This window comes from Sordaria macrospora, chromosome 6 (genome assembly GCF_033870435.1).
Source record: "Sordaria macrospora chromosome 6, complete sequence".
In the NCBI taxonomy this organism is placed as follows: Eukaryota; Fungi; Ascomycota; class Sordariomycetes; order Sordariales; family Sordariaceae; genus Sordaria; species Sordaria macrospora.
This window is the reverse complement of record NC_089376.1, coordinates 3,546,728-3,571,159: the sequence shown is the minus strand read 5'-3', so window position 1 is coordinate 3,571,159 and position 24,432 is coordinate 3,546,728. Positions and strand designations below refer to the sequence as shown.

General features: G+C 52.4%; 6 protein-coding genes across 6 annotated transcripts; 3 read left to right on the top strand and 3 right to left on the bottom strand.

Moving 5' to 3' along the window:
- Positions 1–956: 956 nt before the first annotated feature.
- SMAC4_07617 (uncharacterized protein) lies at positions 957–2,730 on the top strand (the record flags this gene model as incomplete). Its single annotated transcript, XM_003351370.2, has 6 exons — positions 957–1,138; positions 1,228–1,379; positions 1,434–1,573; positions 1,639–1,651; positions 1,742–2,174; positions 2,482–2,730. Exons 3-6 carry the CDS (start codon positions 1,486–1,488, stop codon positions 2,728–2,730), a joined length of 783 nt encoding a protein of 260 aa, XP_003351418.2. The 5' UTR covers positions 957–1,138; positions 1,228–1,379; positions 1,434–1,485.
- A 140-nt stretch (positions 2,731–2,870) lies between these two features.
- SMAC4_07616 (uncharacterized protein) lies at positions 2,871–4,475 on the bottom strand (the record flags this gene model as incomplete). Its single annotated transcript, XM_003351369.3, has 1 exon — positions 2,871–4,475. The coding sequence occupies one exon, from the start codon at positions 4,473–4,475 to the stop codon at positions 3,204–3,206; it is 1,272 nt and encodes a 423-aa protein (XP_003351417.2). The 3' UTR covers positions 2,871–3,203.
- Positions 4,476–5,410: 935 nt separating this feature from the next.
- Positions 5,411–8,208, bottom strand: SMAC4_07615 (uncharacterized protein). The gene is made up of 4 exons (XM_066090662.1): positions 7,911–8,208; positions 7,330–7,843; positions 6,495–7,274; positions 5,411–6,438 (listed from the first exon to the last, which is right to left on the bottom strand). The coding sequence occupies exons 2-4, from the start codon at positions 7,551–7,553 to the stop codon at positions 5,568–5,570; spliced, it is 1,875 nt and encodes a 624-aa protein (XP_065947581.1). The 5' UTR covers positions 7,554–7,843; positions 7,911–8,208; the 3' UTR covers positions 5,411–5,567.
- A 368-nt stretch (positions 8,209–8,576) lies between these two features.
- On the top strand, positions 8,577–10,929 carry SMAC4_07614 (uncharacterized protein). The gene is made up of 2 exons (XM_003351367.2): positions 8,577–10,423; positions 10,488–10,929. The coding sequence occupies exons 1-2, from the start codon at positions 8,714–8,716 to the stop codon at positions 10,608–10,610; spliced, it is 1,833 nt and encodes a 610-aa protein (XP_003351415.2). The 5' UTR covers positions 8,577–8,713; the 3' UTR covers positions 10,611–10,929.
- Positions 10,930–12,234: 1,305 nt separating this feature from the next.
- On the top strand, positions 12,235–12,892 carry SMAC4_07613 (uncharacterized protein; the record flags this gene model as incomplete). Its single annotated transcript, XM_003351366.2, has 1 exon — positions 12,235–12,892. One exon carries the CDS (start codon positions 12,235–12,237, stop codon positions 12,571–12,573), a length of 339 nt encoding a protein of 112 aa, XP_003351414.1. The 3' UTR covers positions 12,574–12,892.
- Positions 12,893–13,454: 562 nt separating this feature from the next.
- Positions 13,455–24,075, bottom strand: SMAC4_09548 (uncharacterized protein). The gene is made up of 3 exons (XM_066090970.1): positions 23,605–24,075; positions 17,312–23,535; positions 13,455–17,226 (listed from the first exon to the last, which is right to left on the bottom strand). The coding sequence occupies exons 1-3, from the start codon at positions 23,770–23,772 to the stop codon at positions 14,085–14,087; spliced, it is 9,534 nt and encodes a 3,177-aa protein (XP_065947580.1). The 5' UTR covers positions 23,773–24,075; the 3' UTR covers positions 13,455–14,084.
- Between the last annotated feature and the right edge of the window lie 357 nt (positions 24,076–24,432).

The following is a 24,432-nucleotide window of genomic DNA, read 5'->3' as shown; positions in this document are numbered from 1 at the left end:
GTCTCTGCTGAAACACCACCTTCATGGTCCGCGGTGCACTTTTAGCATCAAGGATATAGAGATGGGTGGTTTATCTACTCATTCTTACAACTCAGGCCTTGATGGTGCCCGTCAAGGCACCTCTACTGTGATTCTGATGCTTGGACCGAGTCTCGGTTTCACCCTGTGAGCGTGGACCGAAGCACCATTTCACCACCCCGCCTATTCAACACCTGTTTAATCATATAGTTCCCCTACCCAATGAGGCAGAACTGGACCTTAGGAATGCAGTTGGTACATACCAATATTTAGTTGTGGTCTCTATCTACATTGTCAGTTGGATGGAGCATCAACCGGGGAAAATCAAAGCCTGGCAAGAACCCCAGGCGCTCTACGAACGGTACTAACGGTCGAACGCACGGCATCAGAGGCCCCCGCGCGCCCTGAACATACCGTGTGCGCATGAACCAAACGTCGTTGGAACTGGTGGTACTCAGCGCTCTGCTCTCTGGAGCTCCTGTTGTGGTACCCCTTGAGGTCCTCTGTTGCGACCCTGGGAACTTTTTACATATCCACGCGGAGTGGAAATGGCGTGGATGGGTACGGGGTGACCAGTTTTTTGCCCACTCAATGCCGACTCCTAGCGGAGGATGTGTTACCCTGGTGAGCCTGGCTAATTGAACAACCTTGGCTCAAGAAACTTATCAGAACTCATTCGGCGATATACCAACCCTTTCTAAGCCGAAAAATTAGCTGTGGGCCAAATGAGTGGATGACTTGAGTGAGTTGGCCCTGGACCATCTCCATGGGCGTGGTCCACTCCCACGCATAACGACTTCATTCTCCGTCAGGGCACCCTTACAAGTGCCGGGTTTAAGCCTGACCGCTCCTTCAGGCATTTGTGGAGGGGGACAAAGAGAAAATACAATATACAAGAGCGTTGCCGCTCATATCGCGAAACCCAAATTCCCTTTCTCAGTAAACAAACGGAGCTCAAAACCACATACATCCATTTATCATGAGTTCACCTTCCGAAACGCCACAGTCGCCCGAGGGGAAGGGCAAGGAGCAATCGCCCACTAATGGCCCTGAATCTCCCAAGGCCAATGATGAATCACAGCCTACTCAAGTTCTGGATGGCGCGCATTGGATTCAGGCAGTGCGTCATCTCCACAAACCCTATTTTTTATATCGCCTTCATTCCAGCACTTTCCAATTCGGCGAGCGCTCACTAATACTCAACTTCAGGACCTGGATGCAGAAGATGACACTGATGGGGACTCGACCTTGGGTTTTGACGCTCAGAGCTCGACTGCCTCGCTCTCATCAAGCATTTTGCGTTATCGGACCATCAACGGAAGGACTTACCACAGCGATACCGTAACGGACGGAGAGTACTGGTATGTCTATCCTTAAGCTGCTGAAGAGCCAGGGTTAACTTGAGCGCAATTCAGGGGACCAAATGACGAAAAGGCCAACTCGCTTCTGGATGTCTTCCACCATGCGATGACCCTGATGCTTGATGGCGAGCTGTATACTGCGCCCATTGATGGGAACAAGGTTGAGAATGTCCTTGACATCGGTACCGGTACTGGTAAGTTGTGCTTACCCACCCGACCTGACGCGGTTTAAGGTCGATTTGCTAACTCGTGGTTGCAGGACTATGGGCCATGTGAGTGAGATCTAGTCTTCCCCCTTACACACCTACGGTAGCCACCCCCCTTTTAATTCGATACTAACACAACAATCTCCCACCCAACAGCGACTTCGCCGACAAATACCCCAAAGCCACCGTTATCGGCACCGATCTCTCGCCCATCCAACCCACGTGGGTGCCTCCCAACCTGCGTTTCGACATTGACGACGCCACCCGCGAATGGACCTACAAGCCCGCCTCCTTGGATTTCATCCATATCCGCTGGCTCACCGGTGCCATCAAGGACTGGACGGCGCTGTACAAGGAAGCTTACCGCTGCTTAAAGCCAGGCGGCTGGATTGAGCACCTCGAGACCGAAGGCCATGTTGATTCGGAGGACGGAACCATCCACGACAAGGCGGCCCTGAGCCAATGGAGCGCCATCTGGAAGGAGGGCGGACGGAAGAGCGGAAACCCAGTTGAGATCCTGGAGAAGGATTTGCAGGCTGATGGGATGAGGGAGGCGGGGTTTACAAATATCAAGGTTACTGATTATAAGGTATGTGATCTTTGGACCCCTCCTCTCCTTTCACGGTTGACCGATCGACCCTTCCCCAATCTTTTTGGTCTCGTTTTTGGCGGCCTGGTACATACCCCTGGCATGTTTGTCACTTCAGGACCAAGACCAGGACCAAGAACACGACTGGAGGGAGCGAACCATTCAAGTGAAGATTTGCTGCCACACCGCAGACCAATCGATCACGCCGCACACCGCACCGCATCACCACTGCCTATACATCCGACATCTCGCAGGAAGAAACCGAAATGAATGGAAGCTAACCCCGATATTTTCCAACATCCACTAGACCCCCTGTTCCCCCTGGCCAAAAGACGAAAAACAAAAGGAACTCGGCCTCTTCATCTACGCCGTCTTCACCATGGACCTCGAAGGCGTCATGCAGTTCATGTTCAACAACATCATGGGATGGACACCCGAGGAGACGGCTAGCTATGCGGCGCATTTGAGAAGGGAGTTGAAGGATACCAAGCAGTTCCATCCGAATATGACGTGGAGGGTGGTTTATGCGCAGAAACCGTTGGATTCTGAGGATTAAGTATGCTGGGTGCCGTGGGGGTAGCAAGAGGTAGAGGTAGAGGGAGAGGGAGAGGGAGAGGTAGCAATGGAGGGCCAGGGGAGAAGTACCAATTGGGATGGGTAGCAACCTAAATGGTTTGAGGAGGAGGTCGAGGTGTGTGGGTGGTTATGTTGGTGACATCCGCAGTAGCGATCAGCGGCCGAGGAACTGGAAGGAATTGAAGGTACGACCCTCAATTCAGGATGAAGTGGAATTTTGTTTCATCCCCGCTCACATGTCTGGCGTCTCCCCTGCCGTCCTCTACGATACACCTTTTTCATCTTATCGCAGGCTGTACATCACATGCGCATCTTCCTACTTCATATCCAAATCAGACCAGATCAGATCAATGTTCGTTGTTCCGTCCAGGGCCGTCTTTCCCTGTCAGCACCTGCATCTGCACCTGCACCTGCACCTGCACCAGCATCAGCACCAGCATCTCCCACATGGAATCACTCCTCAGCTCCATCTCCATCTCCGGCAGCTCCTCGAATAATCTCCAACAACCGCCCCATCATTTCCCCCGCGTTGTTGCCAGGCTTTCCATTCCCCTTCCTCTCCACATCCAAATCCTCCATAGCTACTCTCTCATCTTCCATCCCCTCGTGCAGGAATTGTTCCAACCGATAAACCCCCATATCTCCTTCTGACCCTGAAGAAATCGAACAAAGCGGTAAATACTCAACCCCCTCCACCCCTTCTTGCAGCGATAACCAGCTGGCTAGTAACAGTCCCTCGACGAGCCAGAGGGATTTTTCGCCTGAGTCAGTGAATGGCCCCTCTTCGTTTCTACTTCCATCGTTCCTCTGCCCCTGAACTCCACCTAGAGGTATTGGTGATAAAGGTAGGGCTGTGGTGGGTGTTTGTGGCTGTTGCTGCTGCTGCTGCTGCTGGGAGCGGGAGAGGGCCTGGGAAGCTTGATGGGTAAGGGCATCTTCCAATCGGTCGATCCAATCGAGGTAGGAGTCGAACCAGGAATTGGAATTTGGACGTGAGCTTGACCTTGAATTTGAACTGAAAGTGGAAGGGGCGTGGTGATAGAGAGATTGCAGGTGGGAGAGTTTGACGCGGTGGAGGCGGAGTTTCTGTTGTTTGATGTTCATGTTGGCGGCGGGTTGTGGTTGTGGTTGTGGTTGTGAATGTGGATGTGGTTGATCTTGTGTTGCTGTAGAAGGGGAAGCGGTGTAATACATGTGCGAAGAACTATTGACCTCTAGGCCGGGGCGGATGTAGTATTTGATCTTCATCTTCATCTTCGGTGAGTTAGAGTTGGTGTTGGTGTTGGAGTTGGTTGGCATGTTTCGCTGACTTTGACTTTGACTTTGACTTGATGTTCTCGTTAACATCGGAGATGATATACTCCTCGCAGGCGTGATACTCGCTCCTCCCATCCCAACGCCTAACAACGACACAGGACTGAACAGCACCCCATCGATACTGCCATTGTGGAATTCAGCCCCAGGAATGGATGGCGAGAAAGCAAATAGTTGCTGTGATTTGATGGGCGTAGTACTGTCAAAGGGATTGCTGGACTGCTTTGAGCTTTCGGATTCTGTTGGTTTTCGGAGGCTGATGCTGATAGAACTATCAGGCTCAAGAGAAAGAACAAGGCCGTAGTCCGTTACGAACGAAATGCTGGCTTTTGGAGACTGAGAGGTTGCGGCTAAGGTGCAGAGGAGAAAGGCTAGGTCTGTGTTTGTCAGGGTTTGGGATGTTCGTGACATTTTTGCTGTTGTTGCCTTGGTCTTTGTCTTTGTCCTTGGTATTGACTCTGGAATAGGGGAGGGATTGGTGCCGATTCAGGAATAGGGAAGGGATTTGTGATGATGGATGGGTGCATGAGGGGAGATACTGGACATTGTAAGACTTCGAAAGAACGGTGTAGTGGCCGTGGCCAAGAGGGGGAAGAATATATGAGAAAGAGACAGGCTATAGTTCTGGTGATATAGCTGCCCATATACTGGAGGTACAAAGTAGGCAGTGGAAAACTTGAGCGGGGTGGAAAGTCGTCTGGCAAGGTCGTGCCAGACTGTTTGGTCCAACGTCATCTGAGTGAGAGCCGACATGTGTCTTCAGGTTCTCCATGATACCACATGGCACAGCAGTTATCCTACTATGAATACCTGCAAATAAAACCTCCCATCCCTTCCCATTTCCCCTCGCTGATTATCTTTCACTGTTTCAGTTAGAGCTCTCTACGGGCCCAAGTCTTCGAGAAACCCATACTAAGATCTCAACGTCCAAGAAAACCCAGATGCTCGAATGCACGATTGCGGGGCCACAGCTGATGTCGTAGTTCGGCTGACATCCGAAGCCCCGGAGAGTGCCGGGAAGGGGGAGTCGATTGGCTGTGGATGGTTGGTATATGTGTTTGAAAGAATGGTACCGATTGGTACTGCCACCCACATGGGATTGTCATTGGTTTGCTTTAGCCGCTGGACTTTGTGTTTGAAGCATTGCAGGTCAGCGCTGAGAATAGAACGGGACATAGAATTGGTTTGTCTGGTCGTTTGAATGGAGTTTGAGGGGGGAGGGGGGGGGGAGGAAAAACGGCGTTCCGTCCATGTATCTTCCTTGAATGTCAACCAAGGTGATCAAAGGTCGAGTGAAAGGGTAATGTCGTGTAGATAGACAGATGCCAGTCATGAATTTTCATAAACCAAAACCGCATACTTTATAGGGGTATCTCCGCCAAAAAATGAATATGTACATGTACAAGAATATTATGCATTACTTCTGTTCCTCGTCGCTTTCGTCCAGGTCAGGCCCTTGAACGCGTCTACGACCCTTCCCCAACCCGGCCGCTGACCCGGCTCCTAAGAAAACCTCGGAGTACCACCCGAAAGCTCCACGGGCGCCACAGGCCGACTGCTATTATCGAGCTCATAAACCCAACTTGGCCCTGGCACCTCAGCAGGTTTATTGTTGTAATACTCCCCATAATACTGAGGTTGTTGCTGTCCATGTGTTCCGTTGGGGTTGTATTGTTGCGCCCCAACCGCTGCAGCATACTTGTAGTTTCCACCAGGTACGGGTAACTCCCCAACAGCCTGTTGGTACTGACTTTCCAGTTCTCGGACTCCTGGTGGGAAGCCACGTGCCGATCCGTCTGTCATGTTTCCGTCCCCAGATGAGCTCTTGCCAGACTGGGCGTTATTTGCCGCTCTGCGTCGTCGCACGAGGAAGAAAGCCACGGCTCCGATGATGGCCAGAGCGCCAATGCCGCCAGCTACTCCTCCGGCAATAGCGGCGACGGGGGTCTTGGTAGTCGGTTCACCCGCGTCGGAGCCTGGAGTGTTGTTATCACCGGAACCAGATCCAGATTCACCCTTCGCACCATCAGCGCCGGATGTATCATCACCAGCACCACCATCTGTAGCCTCGCTTGCACAAGAGTCCTTGGCGTGGCTGATGGCGACCAGGTTGCTCTTGGCCGTAGGGTTGGCCTGCCACAGGGTAAAGGTCTCGGCCTCGTGATCGACCATAAGATAAGCGGAGGTAAAGAAGAATCGGCCGAGGGTGGCGGGTTGAGTGCCTAGGCGGTTGATGGGCAGTTCCATGCGGCTGGGTTCGGTGATGAACGAGCCGTTCCGAGCAATTTCCTCGGATGGGACGAGGAGTTGGCTGTTGGGAATCCGGATGCTGAGGCCGTTTGAAAGGGCGATGGTCATGTCGCCGTCGTAGTATCTGTGTTTTCGCGTTAGAGGAAAATCGTTCGAAATGGGGATAAAGATGACACTCACGATGGATTGGCCGTATTGTTATAAACCTGGCCGCCCCAGTAGAACCCGAATGAATCGCCTTTGCTGACCATCCCGGTGGCCTTTTCAAAGTTGTCAATGACAAACCCGGGAGCCTCCAGAAGCAAGTGTCTTTGCGGGACAATGCAGACCGGAATAGCCGAGTTTCGCGGCATTATGCTCTCGTCATCTCCGTTCCGATAGTTGAGTACAAGATCGGACACCGTGACCTTCATGCCCGTCCAACATCCAGTTGACTCGCTGTAGTCCAGTGGCTGTGTGTAATTCTTGCCAATGGTTTTCTCCTGGTCGTAGCCGCCAAAGACAATGGAACCATCCAACGGCGCGCCACTGCCCCATTGGCGACCCCAGAAATATGACCATACTCGTGACGGAATTTTCTTGCTCTGGCTAAGGGCGTTGAGGTAGGTCGAGTTGGCTCCTAGTCCTAGTGCGTGAAGGATGGTGTAGCCTCCGTCCCATCGCAGGCGTGGGATGCCGATCGGCATGGTAACGGAAGAGGCATCGGATCCGCCAACTGAAAGTGTCTCGACACCGGCAAGCGAGGATGTGAGGAGCTTCTTGACGCCGAGCTCGGTGCCCGTGGTGGTTATTTCGTTGGTGGCTCCACCAGCCGAGGCGAAGTCATTGTACTTTGAGAAGGTTTTTGAATCCTCGTAGTGATAAATACCTCCCCTTCGGACAAAGCAGATCTCATCGTTCCATATGATGCTCGGGTCGCAGAGCATCTGCTGGTCGTAGATGTATGTGTTATTGAGATCCCTAGATGTCACCATGTCAGCCTGCAGCCCGTCTTATTCGATCTGACAAGACTTACGGCCATGCATTCACCAAAATTGTCTGTTCAGGAGTACCGATTTTTACGGAAATACCTCTCATAAACGAATCAGGAACTTTTGGATCAATCTGCTTGGTAGTGATGGGGAAAGATAGAGGCGAAGGACAATCGGCTGCCAGGACACTTGCAGCCCCGAGGGCAAGCACGAGGCTTGAGGTCATGAACGGCATTGCTCTGTCAACAACATGAGGTCTAGGGAACATGAAAAGGGGAGCAATACCCAAAACAAGGGAAAAAAGGAAGAGCGAAAAGACGAGAAGCTGTGGCACAGACAGGGAGGACGCGGCCGCCTCATAAGGCGGTATCAAAGTTTGCTCATGGCATTGGCGACGATCATGCTACCCAGTCATATCATCCATTGAACCCTTCGCTTAGCGCTTACCATACACGCAGGAGACTATGATTCCCAAGCAAACCGGGGAAATTGGCCGTTTTAGTCGCCGTCCCCTGTCCTGTCCCAATCATGAAGATGTGGTGGCTGGTAGTTTGGACGCTAGAGAATTTAAGTGCCTGCTAGGCAGCGAGCCATCATGGTCAATGCAAAGCCGACGGGAACTCACCGTTGTCTACTATAAAGTGTAGGAGATAGATAGAGGCGAACGAAGGGTGGCATCATGAGGACCGGAGCTCATCGTCTCATGTTGGAGCCCGTAGGTGCTTTGGACAGCTGTCTCGTTCCAGTTGTCATCATTTCGAATTTGCTTTCCGCGTTGTACTGAACCCAGGGAAAGGTTGACCTGCAAAGGCGCATGTTGACACCCGGGAATGAGGCACATGTCAGAGTGATGTCCGCAGGATGAAGACGATGTTGAAGAGTGGAAAATGTTGATGCTGAGCTGGCGCACCCGGCGCACTTATGCATCCTTCACAGTGTGTATAAAACTTGTGCACATGCGCAGATTAACGCGCGGTAGACCTGAGGATATGATTAGTCAATTGTGCGATTGGTTGCTTCACTCTCCACTTCCCGCTTTCCCCTGAATGCACGCCAACGGAGCGGAGGTCGCTGTGCCGGCAAGAACCTTGGAGATGTTGAAACCTTCCCCGGCCAGTGACCTCCGTTTCCAAGAGGCACAGCGTCTCATGCCCCTGAAAGGGAAGGGACTGACACACATCTTTCGCCCATCTTTCCACTGTAGCGACCCGCCAATGACGATCTGGCCCGCTTAAACGATGGATGGATTGAGGCGCAAACAAGATGGAAGCGAACCAAGCCTGGAGTCGTGTCGCGAACCGTGGCATCATTATTGATTGCCCGATCATCACTGAACACTCTTCCATCTTGTGTAACTACCTCTATTATCGTTGGCGTTGCTAGCATGGTCCAACTGCCCCTCCCATCACTTATACGCATCGAGGGGACATGAATTCCTCGGCCGACTCCTTCTCCTTCCTTTCCAGACTCCGCCTCTTTCGCCGGAAAATGGCCAGTTCACGACATTTGCGCCTCGTCGCCGGCGTCGCCTGTTTTCTCCTCGTCCTCTTCCTCGTCCACCCATTCGATTCCGCCAAAGCCTCTCTCACAGCGCCGCGACCAGATGGAAGCCGTCCGATAGCCCAGCCGGTACTGAAACCGCCACCAGACAGCAGGCGCAAGGTCACCTTCAAGCCGAGCAGCTTTGACTGGACCAAGGTCGAGCAACACTTCCCCGTCGAGCTCAAGCACAAGCTACCGACCGGCACCCCCAGACCGCAGAGAACCGTTCAGCACGACTTCTCCCGATACGTCCACGATCCCGTTACAAGAAACCGACAAAAGGCAGTTCGCGCCGTCTTCGAACGCAGCTGGAATAGCTACAAGGAGCACGCATGGCTTCGCGACGAGCTCGCCCCCGTGAGCGGCAAGGGCAAGACCACCTTTGGCGGTTGGGGAGCCACGCTCGTTGACGCCCTCGATACACTATGGATTATGGAGCTGTGGGATGACTTTTACCTCGCCGCGGACGCCGCTGCCCAGCTGGACTGGCAAAACACCACCGAAACCTCGGCCAACATGTTCGAGACCACCATCCGCCACCTCGGCGGCCTCCTCAGCGCCTACGATCTCAGCGGAGAGCAGGCGTTACTCGACAAGGCCACAGAGCTGGGAAACATGCTTTACATGGGCTTTGACACCCCGAACCGCATGCCCGGCTTCTGGCTCAACTTTGAGGATGCGAAGCGCGGCGTCCAGGTGGCCGGCACCAACGACCCCTCGGCCTCTCCCTGCTCCTTGTCGCTCGAGTTCACCCGTCTCACCCAGCTGACGGGCGACCAACGATACTTCGACGCCATCACTCGCATCACCGAGTTTCTCGAGCGCACCCAGAACGAGTCCAAGCTGCCCGGCATGTGGCCCAAGCTGATCAACTTCCGTGAAGAGCGCGTGGACGGGGAGAGTGGCTTTACCCTTGGCGCGCTCGCCGACTCTCTGTACGAGTATCTACCCAAGATGCATGCCCTCCTAGGCGGTCTATCGCCGCAATACGAAAAGATGCACCGCGCCGCCATGGACGTCGTCACGAAACACATGCTCTTCCGGCCCATGCTGCCCGCCGAGGAAGCCAAGAAACACGACATCTTGTTCGTCGGCGATGCCTTTGCCAAACCTGACGGGGTTGACCGTGTAGCCGAGGGTCAGCACTTAACCTGCTTTACCGGCGGCATGTTTGGTCTCGGCGGCAAGCTGTTCGACATCAACGAGCATGTTGACATCGGCGAGCGCCTGGCCCGCGGCTGTGGATGGGCGTATGATGCCTTCCCTACTGGCGTCATGCCCGAGATCTTCAACATGGTTCCTTGCGGTGGCTCCTGGGATGCCCCCTGCCCATGGGACGAGGGCAAGTGGAAGAAAGAGGGCAGCAAGAATCTCAAGAAGGGGTTTGCTAGCGCTCGCGACAGCAGGTATATCCTGCGGCCGGAGGCCATCGAAAGTATCTTCCTCTTGTACCGCATGACGGGCAAGGAAGACTTGCGCGATCTGGCCTGGCAGATGTTTGAAAGCATTGTGAACGCCACGGAGACGGAGCTAGCGTACTCGGCGATTGCCGATGTCACGGTCAAGGGTCCGACTACGAAGACTGACTCGATGGAGGTAAGTGTCCCTTTCCCCGGGGAAATATTTGTGGTGGCATTAACTAACATACCTCCTGCTACAGAGCTTCTGGCTGGCCGAGACTCTCAAGTACTTTTACTTGATCTTCTCCCCTCCCAATATCATTAACCTCGACGAATACGTGTTCAATACCGAAGCACATCCGTTCCTCCGACCGAAGCCATAAGGAAAGCATATGTCGAGGGGAGTAACGAAAATAGACATGTTTATCATAGAGCAGGAGAAACCGGACAATTGTATGGAAGGAATAGCCGGTACGGAAATAGTTTCTTGGATACCTTGAACATGGTTGATATTTAGAAAGAAAGAAAAGCATGTATGCAAACATGTTTATCTTGGACTTGCGCTGTATCACGGGTTTTTAGGCAGTGGCAGCATTGAAAGCTAACAAAAGGTTTACAAGAGTGCCACACAAACGAACCTACAGTAAACTTATGATATGACGAAGGTTCAATTCAAACCCATTTATTTACATCACCAACTGCGATACCTGACGTGACGTTGGCAGCTCAGGTTTTCCCTTTTTCGACCGAATAATTCCATTTCGCGAACCTCAACCCGGAGTCGTGCCAAACAGTCTACACCTACACAGTCCATGTTGCAGCGCTACAGGCGGCTAAAACGCCCTAACATGGCCTTCCTGGGCGGTCTGCAACACCTGTTGCTTCGGAATGACTTGGATAGGGCTATAAGTCAACCAATTAAACGCAGGGATTTCGCGACGAACTTCCAAGGGGGCTGTTTCGGGTCGTCATGTCATGAGACAAACTTCCTTCTTCCTGTGTACACCACAGAGAGAAGCAGGTCTTCTTCAACCGAGGAAGCCCATGCCATGTCGGGATTGGAGATGGAGAGAAAAAGAGAAGCGAAGCGAAGGGGAGGTTCACGGTCGATCCGCGATCCGAAACATCCTTGCCTGCCCTTGTTTAGTTTAGTTCTTTCTGTGACTTCTTCTCCATTCCTCAAGGACTTCAATTTCAGACGTGAAGGTGAACCTTTTTCTCTTCGCTTCAACTCTTCTCTTTTTTTCTTCCTTGGGCTGTTCTTCACGACTTCAACTTAGCTTCGTCTTTTCAGTTCCGTGTTTTCAGTTCCTTTCAATTTTCATTATTGCTGGGCAATTACATTCATTCATTTATTTATTTATTCATTCATCCATTCGTCGTCGTCGTCGTCGTCGTCGTCGTCGTCGTCGTCTATCTATCTATCGTTACTCGCTGGTTCGAATACACGCAAACTGTCGACTTTGTCTACCTCTTTTTTTTTTCTTTTTTTTTTTCGCCGACATTCTTCAGCATCTAGTCGCGTTTGAGTTCGCGATCCGAGTCCCGGCCGACCAAACATTCATTCATATCATCACTTCAACTTCTCAACACCCGCTTTCCGCCTACCATAGTGTGCACCATCTTCCACGTCCGCTCTCGCCACGTCGTATTCACGATCATCTGAACCAACCCGGAAGTCAACAAGGACTTAATTCTACATTTCATCTTCTCCGACACTTTAATCGACTCCCGGTACATTTCATGTTTGGTTTTTGAGCATCTCAATCACCTTGTTTGTTGTAAACACAACTCATAAACCTACAAATCAACTACAGTATCCATCCAACCCTCGGCCTACCTACCTCTAGGTACCTACCTACCTACCTACCTATTGTCTCATCACCACGCGGACATATCCAACCTCCAACCTCCAACCTCCAAACCTCACAACCCACCCAACCTCACCTCTTGCCCCTTCTTCCCCCCTCCCAAAAAAAAAAAAAAAAAAGACAAACCACCCCAAAAATGGGTCAAAACCTCTCCCTATCCGAACCCTTCGCCGACACCTCCGGCGTCGTCCTCTCCCCCGCCGATCGCACCGCCGACATCATCCTCGGCATAACCTGGGCGTGTTCGGCCTACGGCATCGGCGTGATTTTCGCCGCCGTCAAGCTTCTGGAGCGCTGGGCGGGGGAGCATGGCGAAAGGGGGGCTAACTTGGTTAGTGTGGTGGGTGCTTTCTTGTGTGGGAGTGCGTGGCCTTTAGTGTTGGTTTATTTGTGGTTTACGGAGAAGGAGGTGCAAAGAAGGGGAGTAGGGGTGGGGGTTTATGGACTTGGTCAGGGGCAGGTTGTGAAGGTTTAGGTGGGGGAGGTTTAGGTTTTGGGAGGGAAGGAGGGAAGAGGAGAAGACGGGAGGGAAGGGAAGGGGAGGGGAGGCGGGTGGAAGTGAAATGATGAATGGATGGATGGAGATGATCTCACGGATGGTGTGAGATCATGGAAAAGATATTTTTGTAACAAGAGGGCCGTAAAGGGATGAATGGGACTGCCGATGATGTGGTGCCTGGCTTGGAATCCAAAGGAGGAAAGCGCTGAGAGTACGAATCGTTTCACAGTAGGTTTCGAGGATGCTGTGCGTTAGAAAGCCCACAAGAGGTAAAATGTTGAATCGAATTATTTGGAGCATCATTTCGAGGTGAGCAAGGAATTGGTGTTTGTACTTGTGTCTGGCTAGAATTTTGAATGGTGAATGTACATTTGTTAGTGCACCACTGTATGCTGGGTGACAGGAGCATGCGATGGGGCTACTGCACTAACAGAAACCTGTAAAAGGTACTATGTGACCAACAGGCCTTCGGAGCTAGGATGCGAAGAACGTGCCGACAACGCCGTGCAGCGATATGAAGCTTTTTGTTGTTGTTGTTGTTATTTTTAACGTCTACTTCCGCCTCCCGAAGGGCATGAGACGTGCGACAGCTACCGGAATAGATACAAGAAAGAACCCAAGTCCTCCCTCTATAACCCCAAAAAGTAGAGCGCAAACCACGGCTTAAAGCCAGATAAATTCGTTGCCCCCGAAAAGAGATACCTTAGTTAGGGGCCCCAATCAGCATCTGCTGCTCGGGCTGAGCCCTCCTGTCCGCGCCCGTGCACGGAAAGGAGATAGTAGATGTGGTTGTCGATATCATTGAGGATCGAAGAAGATATAGCGATTAGAATGCGGCCCAGCCGTTTTGGGTCCGGCAAGCGGCGTCCTAAGGCAGAGTTTTCGAGGTGGTTGTCATTCGATGCGGCTTGTGCCCGGTGAACGGTACTATCCTCGGCGCCCCTTTATCTTCCCCGAGTAGTAGATATTGTCGAAGAGCTCGGCTTCGAGAGCTACCGGCGTTGTCGTAGACGGAGGTCAACTCTCCAGAATCCCTCCGCCGAAGGTCGAAATGGTGGGTTAAGCCATTGATAGCCTTAAGGCACCCAAAGGCATCGAAAAAGGGTAGTTCTTGGCTTGGCCGCTAACAACCGACTAACAGCGGGTGCCAAGAAAATATTATTTGGGGGAGAGTTGTGCAACGATATGAAGCGGTGGAAAGAAGAATCAAGAACGTAAATATATTTTCGGTTCTAGGGGAATCGTGCATCGTTGTATCATCAACGACACCCTGACCCTCTTCTGATTTCGTTCCGGCTTAACCAATTCATCAAAAAGCAATGCCAAAAAATAAACCACCACGACAGCTCATGTCAACATTTTCTCGTCCTCATAGCATCGTAACAAACCAAAAAAACAACAAAACAAGTTCCCCGTTCAAAACCGACTGTCCCCATCTCATACCTTGATCGCATCACATCATTCATCAAACCATTCTTTCCCCTCCTTTATTCCAATCCACGGAACCGGCGATTGAACTCCTCCACGGCAATCGCCACCTGGCGATAGATAAAGGTCCTGCCACTTTCCATTCCGATTGGAATGAAGGGGCCATTGGTTCCTCCTCTCAGAGTTAGGCTCAAGCCCGTCCTCTCCTTTGCAATAGTCTGTACATCCTTCAGCGGCACGTCCCACTCCGTCTGCAACTTCCTGCTTCTAATGAGCAAGATCCGTGCAAACGTGACCATGACAACCATGTCCTCCGTTGGCAGCTCAAGATGGGCAATGTACTGCTCATCGAAGTACTTGCCGTTGTCAATTTGCTTGAGCCAGCTCTGGCCAAGCGCCTCGCGCTGGCTGTAAGGCCTGACAATACCGTCCGCGGGGATGTATCTTGGTAGTCTGACGCGGTCGAGTTCGGATCCGTCAAAGACGGTGGTGGTGTTGCGCACGCCTTCGCTGACGTTGGAAGCAAAGTCTAGGACACCAATGGCTGGCTTGGTAGCGAGACCAACCACGCCTTTGCCGATACCCTTGAAGAAGCCGAGAGCACCTTCCTGCTCCGCGCCCTCGAGCGGTTTGCGGGCAAGGCCTCCAACACCCGAAGCAACAGAGGTAAACAGACTGTTGGCGCCTGAGGTGACGCCGAAAAGGGCATGCTTGGGATGGTTGCGAGCACGTGTAATGCGGCGACGGTCCTGGAATTGCTTATCCATCGTGGCAGCCGCGAGGCCCTTGGCGAAACTACCAGTGACCTTGGAGAAGGAGTCACTGAAGCCGAAAACAGACTTCTTGACGAAGGAACCGGCGCCGCGGGCTAGACCGATGCCGAAATCTTCAGGCCTGTCGGACATGATGAGACCCTGGTATGGCTCGTAAAAGATATCGGCGAATCCAGAGCTGATGTTGTTGAACAGACCGACTGGGTTGCCCAGGAAATCGGCACTTCCCAGAATGTTGTGTACCTGGTAGAGAGCCTCTTGACTGTAGTGATTCGAGATATTCTGGATCAGAACCGGAACAGAGACGCGCATGTTCTCGAGCATGAGGGCGTTGAAGCGGACGGGGGCATCGTTGATGTTGCCAATGGCCATGGTCATGACGTTGAAGAAGAACATGACTGGGTTCTTTGAGGATGTCTTGTCTTCCACGTTCACACGCTCCGTCCTCACAAACGACAAGTCGAGCTGCATCGGTTGGATGTTCAACACTTCGAAGTAGATGTCACGGCCAGCCGCCAGTTGCTTCGGCTGCGGCACGTCAATGTTGTCATCGCAAAGCTTGTCCTCTTCATCGGATGAAGACCACGATGCACCCGGTACCTTGGAGAAATCGAGCACGGCATAGATGAAGTCTTCGTCAAGCTCGACAGTCATCTCTTGCAAGAGAACTGTTGCATACTTGATGTACTCAACACCATACGAGTCGTCCTTGACGCGAGTTACCATGGCATGCAACGATGGGTGGGCCTCGATCTCCTGCGCGCGCTTCGGCACGACACTGGGATATAAGATCATGGGGAAGATGCCTCCGTACAGCTGGTTGTCGATTTGGATCCATTTGACTGCCAGACTGATAGTCTGGTACAAATGTGAATCGCTGTACCGAAGTTGCACATCTCTGAAGGTGATGTAGGCCAGTTCCTTCAGTTGGGAGTTGATCAACGAAATGCCAATGCCCGAAAGCCTTAACTGCGCGCGGAAGGTGACACCTGTATCCAACTCCTTCGCTTCAAACATACCACGGTCTGTCGAGCCAGCATTAGACTTCTGCTTGTACAAACTCTTTGACTGCTTGAAGTTGGACAGGATCAGGGTCTGCGTCGGTCCATCGGCAGTGACATTGATGTCGATGACCTTGGTCTGGCCATTAGCGCCAACGAACTTCATCGGAATCAGGTTACCAATTTCTGCCAGCTTCACATGTCGGTCCTTGCCATTGGCACTGATGCAAACCTCCTTGTTCTTGGCAGCCGGGAAGTCCCACGCGTAGGGCATGATGCTTCGGGGCGGAAGGCGGTAACGCACGGGACGCCAGCCGGAGCGGTCTTCGATGCCGTCCTCGTCGATATTCGGGTTGGCCTGGTAGAAAGTGAACTCAGTGTCACTCTCGTTTCGCATCGAGAAGGGCCAGTTCTTCTTCTCCATGGTCAAGTTCAAGAAAATGGTCGACTCCTCCATGAGTGTCTCAACCCTAATGAGTCTCTGCCGTTGACCGGCTCGAGCAATCTTGATATGCGTGGTGCCTAGATCTGAGATGTTGAAGGGAGCGGTCCACTGGTTATCGACGCCCGGATAGCAGAGACAGAGCTGTTTGACAGCACCTCTTTGAAGGAAGTGCAGCGGGCGAAGAGCGCCGGTCTGAAGCTCAAGTAGTGACGACGAACTTGGCTCTCGGATATTGATGTCTTCGCCGAGCCTGTTCTGAATGACATATCTTGGTGCAAGAGTGACTGTCTTCACCATCTTGTACTTGCCATGGCCTGAGTCGACTGTGACACCCAGATGGATCTCGGTATTGCGGGAGGGCGAGTTGAGCACCACCTCGGTGGTACTACCGATAGCGTCGAAACTTTGCGGCCTACTCCAATCGGAATCGGCAATCTTGAGCAAAGCGCGGTTCCTGTGGTCGTCGCTACCAAAGGAGAACATGAGCGGCTGGGCTTTGCGAGGGCTTTCATCGACATCAACCAGAAGCTGGCCAGCCGCCGCCTTGGCATGCTGCATGAAGCCCTTGGACCGAATGCCTACATCAAGCCCCGTCTTGTTGAGGATTATGTAGGGGCAGTAGACAGTGACCTTGAAGGCGCCACCGCTGTTGGGAATGCGGAAGTAATGCAACTTCAGATGGAGCGCCAGGCCCGAATCATCCTTGCATACAAGGTTTGTCTCCTTGCGGAAGTCTTCAGAGGTGCCAGAGTTTATGATCGCGAACTCGCTTGGCTTGAAGACGGTCTCCTGCATATCGATACTAAGGAGGAGCAGATGGGACAGCTCGACGACGTGCACGGGGCTAACCCCGCCCTTGCGAAGGAAGTTGGACCAGTCCTTCTTGGTGTTCTTGTCATAGATCCTATACTTGAAGTCATAGGGCAGTAGGTTTTCGATGGTGACGGGGGCGGAGAGTTTCAAGCGCATATACGGATAGTTTCTGGCGTTTGTTAGTACCGACAGCAGCCACAGATATGTAAAAACAAAGAATAGTTTACCTTGTTGTTGGGTTGGCTTTGTCATACCGAGCTGACAGCTGGAAGTAAAAGGGGTCGCCATGTTCACCCTTGCACATCAACGTCTTGGTCGGACGCTTCAACAGGTCTCTCCACCAGAGTGTATCAGTGCTCCAGCCATAGCCAAAACCGGGATCAGGGCGGATGAGCAAGCTCTTCATGTAGACAGCGCCGACGGGGGCAGGCCTGCTCTCGCCAGGGGCGATCTTTTCGATCTTGAGCAGGTGTCCTTCCTGGGCGTCATACACTCCAAGTTCAATTGGTATGTCTGTGTCGTTCTCAACCAACAGCGGACTGCGCAGAGTGACATACTTGACGTTGTCTGTGCCAAGTTTTACATCGACCATGAGCTTGTGCAATACCTCATCGGTCTTGGGCTTGAGGGCATAAAGGAATTCTCCCTCGCGATTGATTCGGATGTTCTTGACTGCATCGAAGCCACTACCCTCCAACTGGATGGCCACATTGCTAGTGCTGTTGCTTTCGCCAGAAAGGCTCTCTCGCACCTTTTCCCAATTCTCAAAGCTCCATGGAGTCTCCTGGCCATCATCAAGACGAAGGGGTGCGGTTTCTTCGGTGCTCTCTCTCTTGGCTTGCATGATGATGTTGAAGCCGGTGTAGTTGCGGATACGGTATGGCGCTTCAACGCCACGAGGCTTGCCTAGCACGTCCTCATCTTTGGTGAGGAAAGCCATTGATTTGGAGAGCAGTGCAATGCTAGCAGTTGAAAGAGTCACATCGAAAGTCTTCTTGGATGAGACGTCGACTGACATCAAGCCGGTACTTTGATCACGGGCAACCCCAAAGCCCACTTGCCAGGGTTCAATGAGCGGCTCCCAGGCCGACTTGGCGAAATTGTAAATGTTGGTGTACATCTCGATTGCTGCCTCCGCCTTAAGGTTCGAAGACCAATTCTCTGCGCTAGTCGAGAAGGACTTGATGCTCAAGTCAAGAATAGGAAGTTCATGCACATCTCCAATGAGGACAACCCGAATTCCTTCAATTGCTGCCGTGAGTTGTTCATATCTTGGCGGTGTCTTGGTGATATCATGCGGTTGTTGGCCTCCTTTCTGGGACCGCGGATCGGTTGCCACAGTTTTGGTGCCCGTGCGCTTAGACTTGTTCGCGACAGTAGATGTTCCCTTGCCACTGGCGGTTCGTTGCTTCATGCCGGAAGATTTGAGCTGCTTCGCTTTCTGATCCGACGCAGTACCCTTCGGCTCAGTGGATTCGTTGCCTGACAGCTCCGATGCCTTGCTCACAATTTGCATGACAAGCAAAATATCCCGAAGCGACACTCTGAGGATAAGCGGCTCAATATCCACATGAATGTTGGTGGTGAAGGGCTTTGACGTATCCATGGACATTTGAACTGAGAAGTCGTCGATGATCCTCAGGCGTGAATCATCGAAACGATCCATGCGGCACAGGAACATTCCACACTCGGAAATCTGGAATGTCAATGCATGCTGTTGTGACAGAAGAACTTGCTTGGTACCCAAGACAATGGCCTCGGAACTGGAGCTGAGCGGATTGGCAATCAGGATAACCTGAGCGTCGACCACGTTAACCCGATAGGCAATGCGCATCTTAGACTCTTCCTTCGGCGGCTCCGTCGGGGGGTCAGGGGGCTCACGGCGCTGATCGATGCTATCAGACCGTCTGCCGGTGTATGAAACTGCCATGGACTCTGCATCGCTCATATCATCAGGTGTGTCGAGCGGGCTTTTCTCTGGGACCTCAGGCTCCGGTACTTTCAGGCCCACAGTGACGAATTGCCCGATAGCGAAAAGGTAATCAAGTGCAAAGATGACGCGAGGGCTATCAATGGCGACCATGGCAATGATGTTCCTCTCCTTTCCTCCAGACATGGTGACGCTGGCCATCAACTGCTGAACGTCCTTGTTGCCGCTTGTCATGATGCGACGGAACTTGTTCGTCTCACGTTGGCGTGTATCGTAGATTGTGAAAGACTGAATGACAAACTCGGCCTCGAGACTTCCGTTGGAGTCCATACGAGTCTTCAGTCTGCTGGAATCGAGACTGAATTTGGACAGACTCGCGGTATCGAGATCACCGACGGGCTGGTCTTCCGGAGCATTGATCAACTCCAAACCAATAGTGTTGACGGTGAAAATGAGATCCAACTTCGTCCAGGTCTCAGCTTGCGGGCCAAGCTCCGGGCCCAGGTCAATGAGCTGTTCGTTGCCGCCGTTATCGTCAAAGCCCGACATGGTCCTGGCCTTACTAAGGGTCCTGTCATCGACTTCGCGTTCGGCATCGAGCCTGTTCTGTTCGGAGTCACCGGAAAAGGCAGCAGGGACAGAACGCGAAATCTCAAGCAGTGAGTTTAGTTGGTACTGGGTCAACCGCAAATTGAAATCTGACATGTTGCCCTCGATCTCCAAATCGGGCCGCTTGATACCCTCCTTGTGTTCAGCATAGGTGATCTGGAAGCCAAGGTCAACCTTGTCGATGAGTTCGAGTTCTTCCTCCTGGCCATCAGTGTAATGGAAGTTGGAAGTGAGTCTGATGTTGCGAATTCCTGCAGTTAACTTCATGGCGATATCGGCATTCTCCGAGTCGTCGAGTGGTACAAACTTGTTCTGTGCGTAGATCTCACCAAGATAAGCCGTGATGAGATCACGCTTGGGCCGGTCGGGGCGGACATCTCTGGGGAACACGACAATGGGAGTTTTGACGACAACATCGAACTTGACCTTGCTCGGGCTTTGCTGGAACTGGTTGGCTTGATTAGCAGCAGCTTGACGAGCGGCGTTGTAGATAGCCTGCATCTTGCCGAACTTGACAAGGAATTCGACAATCTTGCGAAAAGGCTCCTCCAAGAAGTTGATCTTGACAGACCCAGCCCGCAGGAAAATCGAGGAGTCATATCCAGGATACGATTCGGGGCGACCAGCGTCGAACGTCTCGTAACGGAAATCGGCAAGCTCTTCTCCCTGGATGGCTACCAACTGGCGTATGCTTGAATCCTCGGAGACACCAAGATTGACATCGTCAACAAGGTTCAAATCGCCCAGTCTTGCAGCAACACGCATGGTCTTTCCGAGAATAAACACACCAACGTCGGCATGGTTGAACGACAGAGTAGCTAGACGGATGCCATCATTATTCAGAATCAACCTGATACTCTTAAGATCAACCTTGACCCGAATTGCACCGTCGGTAGTCTGTTGCGGTGAGGCTGGAGGCTCAACCTCGATGCTGGTCTCCGAGCCATCATCAGTAATCGCGTTTTGAGGAGGAGGATTCGGATTGGCAGTGTTGGTGAAAGTGACGAGAACGAAGTCAAGAAGTGTGAGCAGCGTCTTGCGTGTTACGACAAGATTGATGGTGGAAATTGCCACATCCAGGTTTGTCTCAACGCCATCATACACAGGCATGAACTCGGGCGAATCCTTCCTGACTTTGACGAATTTGACGCGGACCAAGTCCTGTATCTCTCCACTTTCTTCAACATCGCCAGACGATACGATAGCCTTGAACTCGGCTGGCGGGTTATCAACGAAGTCATCCACGGTGACCGATCCGAGAGAAACCTCAGCAGACATGTCGAAGGGGCGAATGTAGAACTGGAGGTCAAAGCGCTGAGCCACCAAATCGACAAGCAGCTGGTCAGGTGCCTTTCCATCTGGATCACTACGGTAGAGCGATCCCTTCAACTCATCTACTGCGAACTTGAACTCGAAATTGCGTTGTTGAAGCTTTAGCTGATCAGTTGCTGAACCATCCTTGGCGTCTTCAAAAGCATCTTCGTCCTCGTCGAGGTCATCGTCATCCAGAATGATGGCTTGCTGATGACTGGTACTGAAGGGTAGCAGTTGGGTCGACGGTCTATGCTCCAACAACCTATGTGATGCCGTTGAAGCGTTGCTCGCCAAACGGGGACGCGGACCAGGCTGACCTGTTGGTTGCGACGGGGCGTCAGCTCCAGCGAGTTTCGGTATCGCAACGTCAATGATACGCATCAAACTCTTGTACTTGGCATCAGATACACTGGCATGCAAGACGGGCAAGTGACCAGACACTTTGAGCTTTGTCAAGTTCGGCGCCTTGGGAAGGATTGATGTCTCCACCACAAAATCCACGGTGATCTTGTCGACAATATGCAGCATCTTGTCATCCTTGTCGACCAATTGCTTCTTGGTCTCCTCAATGGACGGTCCGATCAAAACCTGCGTGGAGGAAAGTTTGACGAGGAAGCGGTCATACATGAGCGACTCGAGCGTCTTCAAGTCCTCGTCTGTGAATGTCTGTTTTTGTTTCGATTGCACCTCCTTCATCGTATCCTTGTCCACCAGTTCACTGTTGACGCTAATGTGACCTGCATCCAGGATGAGGCAGGTGGACATCTTGCTGGTGATGCTCTCGGGGATAATAATGAGAGGAGCCTGAAGATCGAGCTTTGCGTTCAGCGTCTTGTGCTCCTCGAGAGCAAACTCAAGGCCAGCTCTGGTCTGCGCGCGCAAACCCTCGACCGTGGCGCCAGCAGTCTCCATGAGCGCGTTGATGGAATCCATGTGTCTCTCGGGAGGACGGAAAAAGTCAACAACGCCAACGACAACATTGGGGTTCCAGACAATCTCGAGCGGCTTCAGCTTAGCTGTAACTGCAATATCTCCCTGGCCATCCAGAGGATTTTGTTCAACCTGGAACTGGAAGAAAGCTTCGTCGCTGTTCTGTTCAAGCTCGGCAATGGACATGCGATGCGCTATCTGGTTATCAGGAGCATCCTTGACGCGGACAATTTCCTTGAACAGACTATTGGGTGTGGTGCCATCATTGACACGCAGACCACCCAGGCTAACGTCAGCAAGGAAAGAGTCAGGGCGTTTGAGGCCCTTGGCTTTGAAGACATCGAAATGAAGACTGATGAGATCTCTTGAATCACCATGTGGGTTCTGCTTGAGAGTAAAACTGCCAGTGCTGAGAGATGCTTCGAGCTGCATCTGAACAGTGTCTCTTGGCACATCGACCTCAGCGGCAAGAGCCGTCTTTTCGTCCCAGTCGATGACTTCGTACAGCTCCTTGCGCTGTTCTTCTGTGATTTGGGTATTCTCGTCCTCCTGCTGCTTTTCCTGTTGTTGCTGTTGCTTAGGCTTGGAGCCAAGGGCCCAAGCAATCCAGCCCTGCTGTTGAGGTTGAGCCGGTGGGGGAGGGCGGTTCCTGAGGGCTTCTGCGTTTTCTCTCTTGAGCTGATTGCGTGCCAAGGATCTCCAGAACCGCAGGTCTTCATAGTCGAGTTTCCACTCGAGTTTCGTCAAATCATCGTTCTCCTCAGGAGACAGTTGCTGGCCTTGCTTGCGTTTCTTGAAGAGCTCAATGTATCGTTTGCGGTCGTCTCGTCGCTCGCGGAAATAGTCCCAGGACCACCTCCGGTTTCGGTCGTGGATCTTGCTCAGGACAGCATTACCGGCAAACTGGAGCCAAGCACGGGGATCTTCTTTCGGCCGAACGCCCTTTGGTTGGTATTTTTTGTATTCTTGGTGTCGAATGAAGTAGTGGAATAAGTCGACCATCATGAGAGCATCTCGGTACTGATAATCGTCCAGCACGACACCGATTTCGTCAAAGAGGAGGTTTGCCTTGAATTTTGGAACGGTGGAGTCGCCTGTTTTATCGAGCTCGAGCTTGGCCTGGCCGGAGACGGGTTTCAGTATGAACTGATGGTTCTCGGGGAGGTCGCCATCTGTCTTGGCGATCATAGACCTGAAGCCGGCGAGGATTTCGTCATGGGGTTTTGGTTGATAACCCGGCGTAACAGCTTCGCGTCCCGGACCCAGAAGTGTTGCGTCCGTATCCCAGTAGACAGCCAAGGCGCCCAAGGTAGCTAGCTTGTGGGTGGTCTTGGTGGAGTCCTGGATGAAGGTAGGCTGCCACTCTCCATCGGTGCTGACGGCGCTGAACTCCTCGAGAGTGAGACCGAGGGCGAAGGGGTGGCCCGGGGCCGAGATGGCATCCTCGTAGCGGACGTGAATGTTCTTGACGGTCACCTGCAGGTTGTCGACAATCTTGGTGACGAGGCTCGAGGCAAAGCTCTGGCTGCGCTTTTGTTCTTCGGGGCTGAGACCTTCCTGATTCCTCTCCTTGAGCAGTTCGGCAGAGTCCAGCTTTTCCATCTTGATGCGCTGCTTGCGGCGTTCCTCTTCCTCCTCGTTATACTCAGCCTCCTCCTTGGGCGAAGCAAGCAGGTAGACATCCTGGATGTAGACCTTGACGGGGGCGCCGCGCAAATTGGACCAGGGAATTGTCAGAGTAAGCTCGCCGAGGTGACCTTCGACAACGTTGATGGGCAGCTTGAGCTGATCGAGGGCTTCGCGGCGTAATTCGAGGTTGCGCAGCTTGACGTCGCCGGACCAGATGCCAACCTTGAGCTGTGTAGGATCGAAGTTCTTGACGTACATGCCCAGGAAGCGGTTAAGCAACCCGGCAACGAGACCTTCAAGCATGGCGCGTGTGGGGTACCGTTACCCGGGCCGGGGATATCGATCGAAAATGGGATCGGAGGTGTCTATCGGGGACAGTGTCGAGGCTTCATCTGGGGCCGTCGGCCGTCTCGTTCGTTCGTTCGCAACTTGGATGTGTTGTATCTAATGTCGTCGGGAACGGTTGGCGCAAATCATGCCAGAAGGGTGCTTTACACGGACGTCATGCAGCAGCAGGTCGCGTTGTGTGTCCGTGTCGGTACTTGAGTGTGCGTATTGTATTGATATAGGTACTGATGGTGGTGTCTGTAGGTAGTGACGGACTGTTGTTATTTTTGGTGTTTTGTGTATCGAGCTGAGGGAGGCTGGCAGCAAAGGGAACCCACGTCTTGCAACTTCTCGGTCGTGCAAAGCGGGGTTGGGTTTCTTGGGTCTGGTCTGTTTGGTGGAGCAAGTTGTCAGCTCTAGAACATTGCTGACTTTGACTGCCTCCAATTCAAGGATTGTAGCCGACCATCAGATGAAAATGATGAAGATGCGTATAAACCGGAACTCACATATGTCGAGAACGTAGGGGGTACAATGGACCTGACGCACTCTGTTGATGTCAAGGTAAAGAAGGGGAATAGGTATGGTACTGCTGGAGAAAGAATACCGAGAAAATGCTACTACTGCTAGTGCTGA

Bases quoted from the DNA above. Each gene is read 5' to 3' on its own strand.
- SMAC4_09548 (XM_066090970.1), bottom strand. From the start codon at position 23,772: ATGCTTGAAGGTCTCGTTGCCGGGTTGCTTAACCGCTTCCTGGGCATG. The intron at 23,536-23,604 runs GTCGAAGGTCAC...GCCCCCGTCAAG, and splicing joins TCAAGCTGCCCATCAACGTT to GTCTACATCCAGGATGTCTA. The intron at 17,227-17,311 runs GTATGACAAAGC...AACAAACGCCAG, and splicing joins TACTTCCAGCTGTCAGCTCG to AAACTATCCGTATATGCGCT.
- SMAC4_07615 (XM_066090662.1), bottom strand. From the start codon at position 7,553: ATGTTCCCTAGACCTCATGTTGTTGACAGAGCAATGCCGTTCATGACC. The intron at 7,275-7,329 runs GTAAGTCTTGTC...GGTGACATCTAG, and splicing joins ATTTTGGTGAATGCATGGCC to GGATCTCAATAACACATACA. The intron at 6,439-6,494 runs GTGAGTGTCATC...GCGAAAACACAG, and splicing joins AACAATACGGCCAATCCATC to ATACTACGACGGCGACATGA.
- SMAC4_07614 (XM_003351367.2), top strand. From the start codon at position 8,714: ATGAATTCCTCGGCCGACTCCTTCTCCTTCCTTTCCAGACTCCGCCTC. The intron at 10,424-10,487 runs GTAAGTGTCCCT...CTCCTGCTACAG, and splicing joins CGAAGACTGACTCGATGGAG to AGCTTCTGGCTGGCCGAGAC.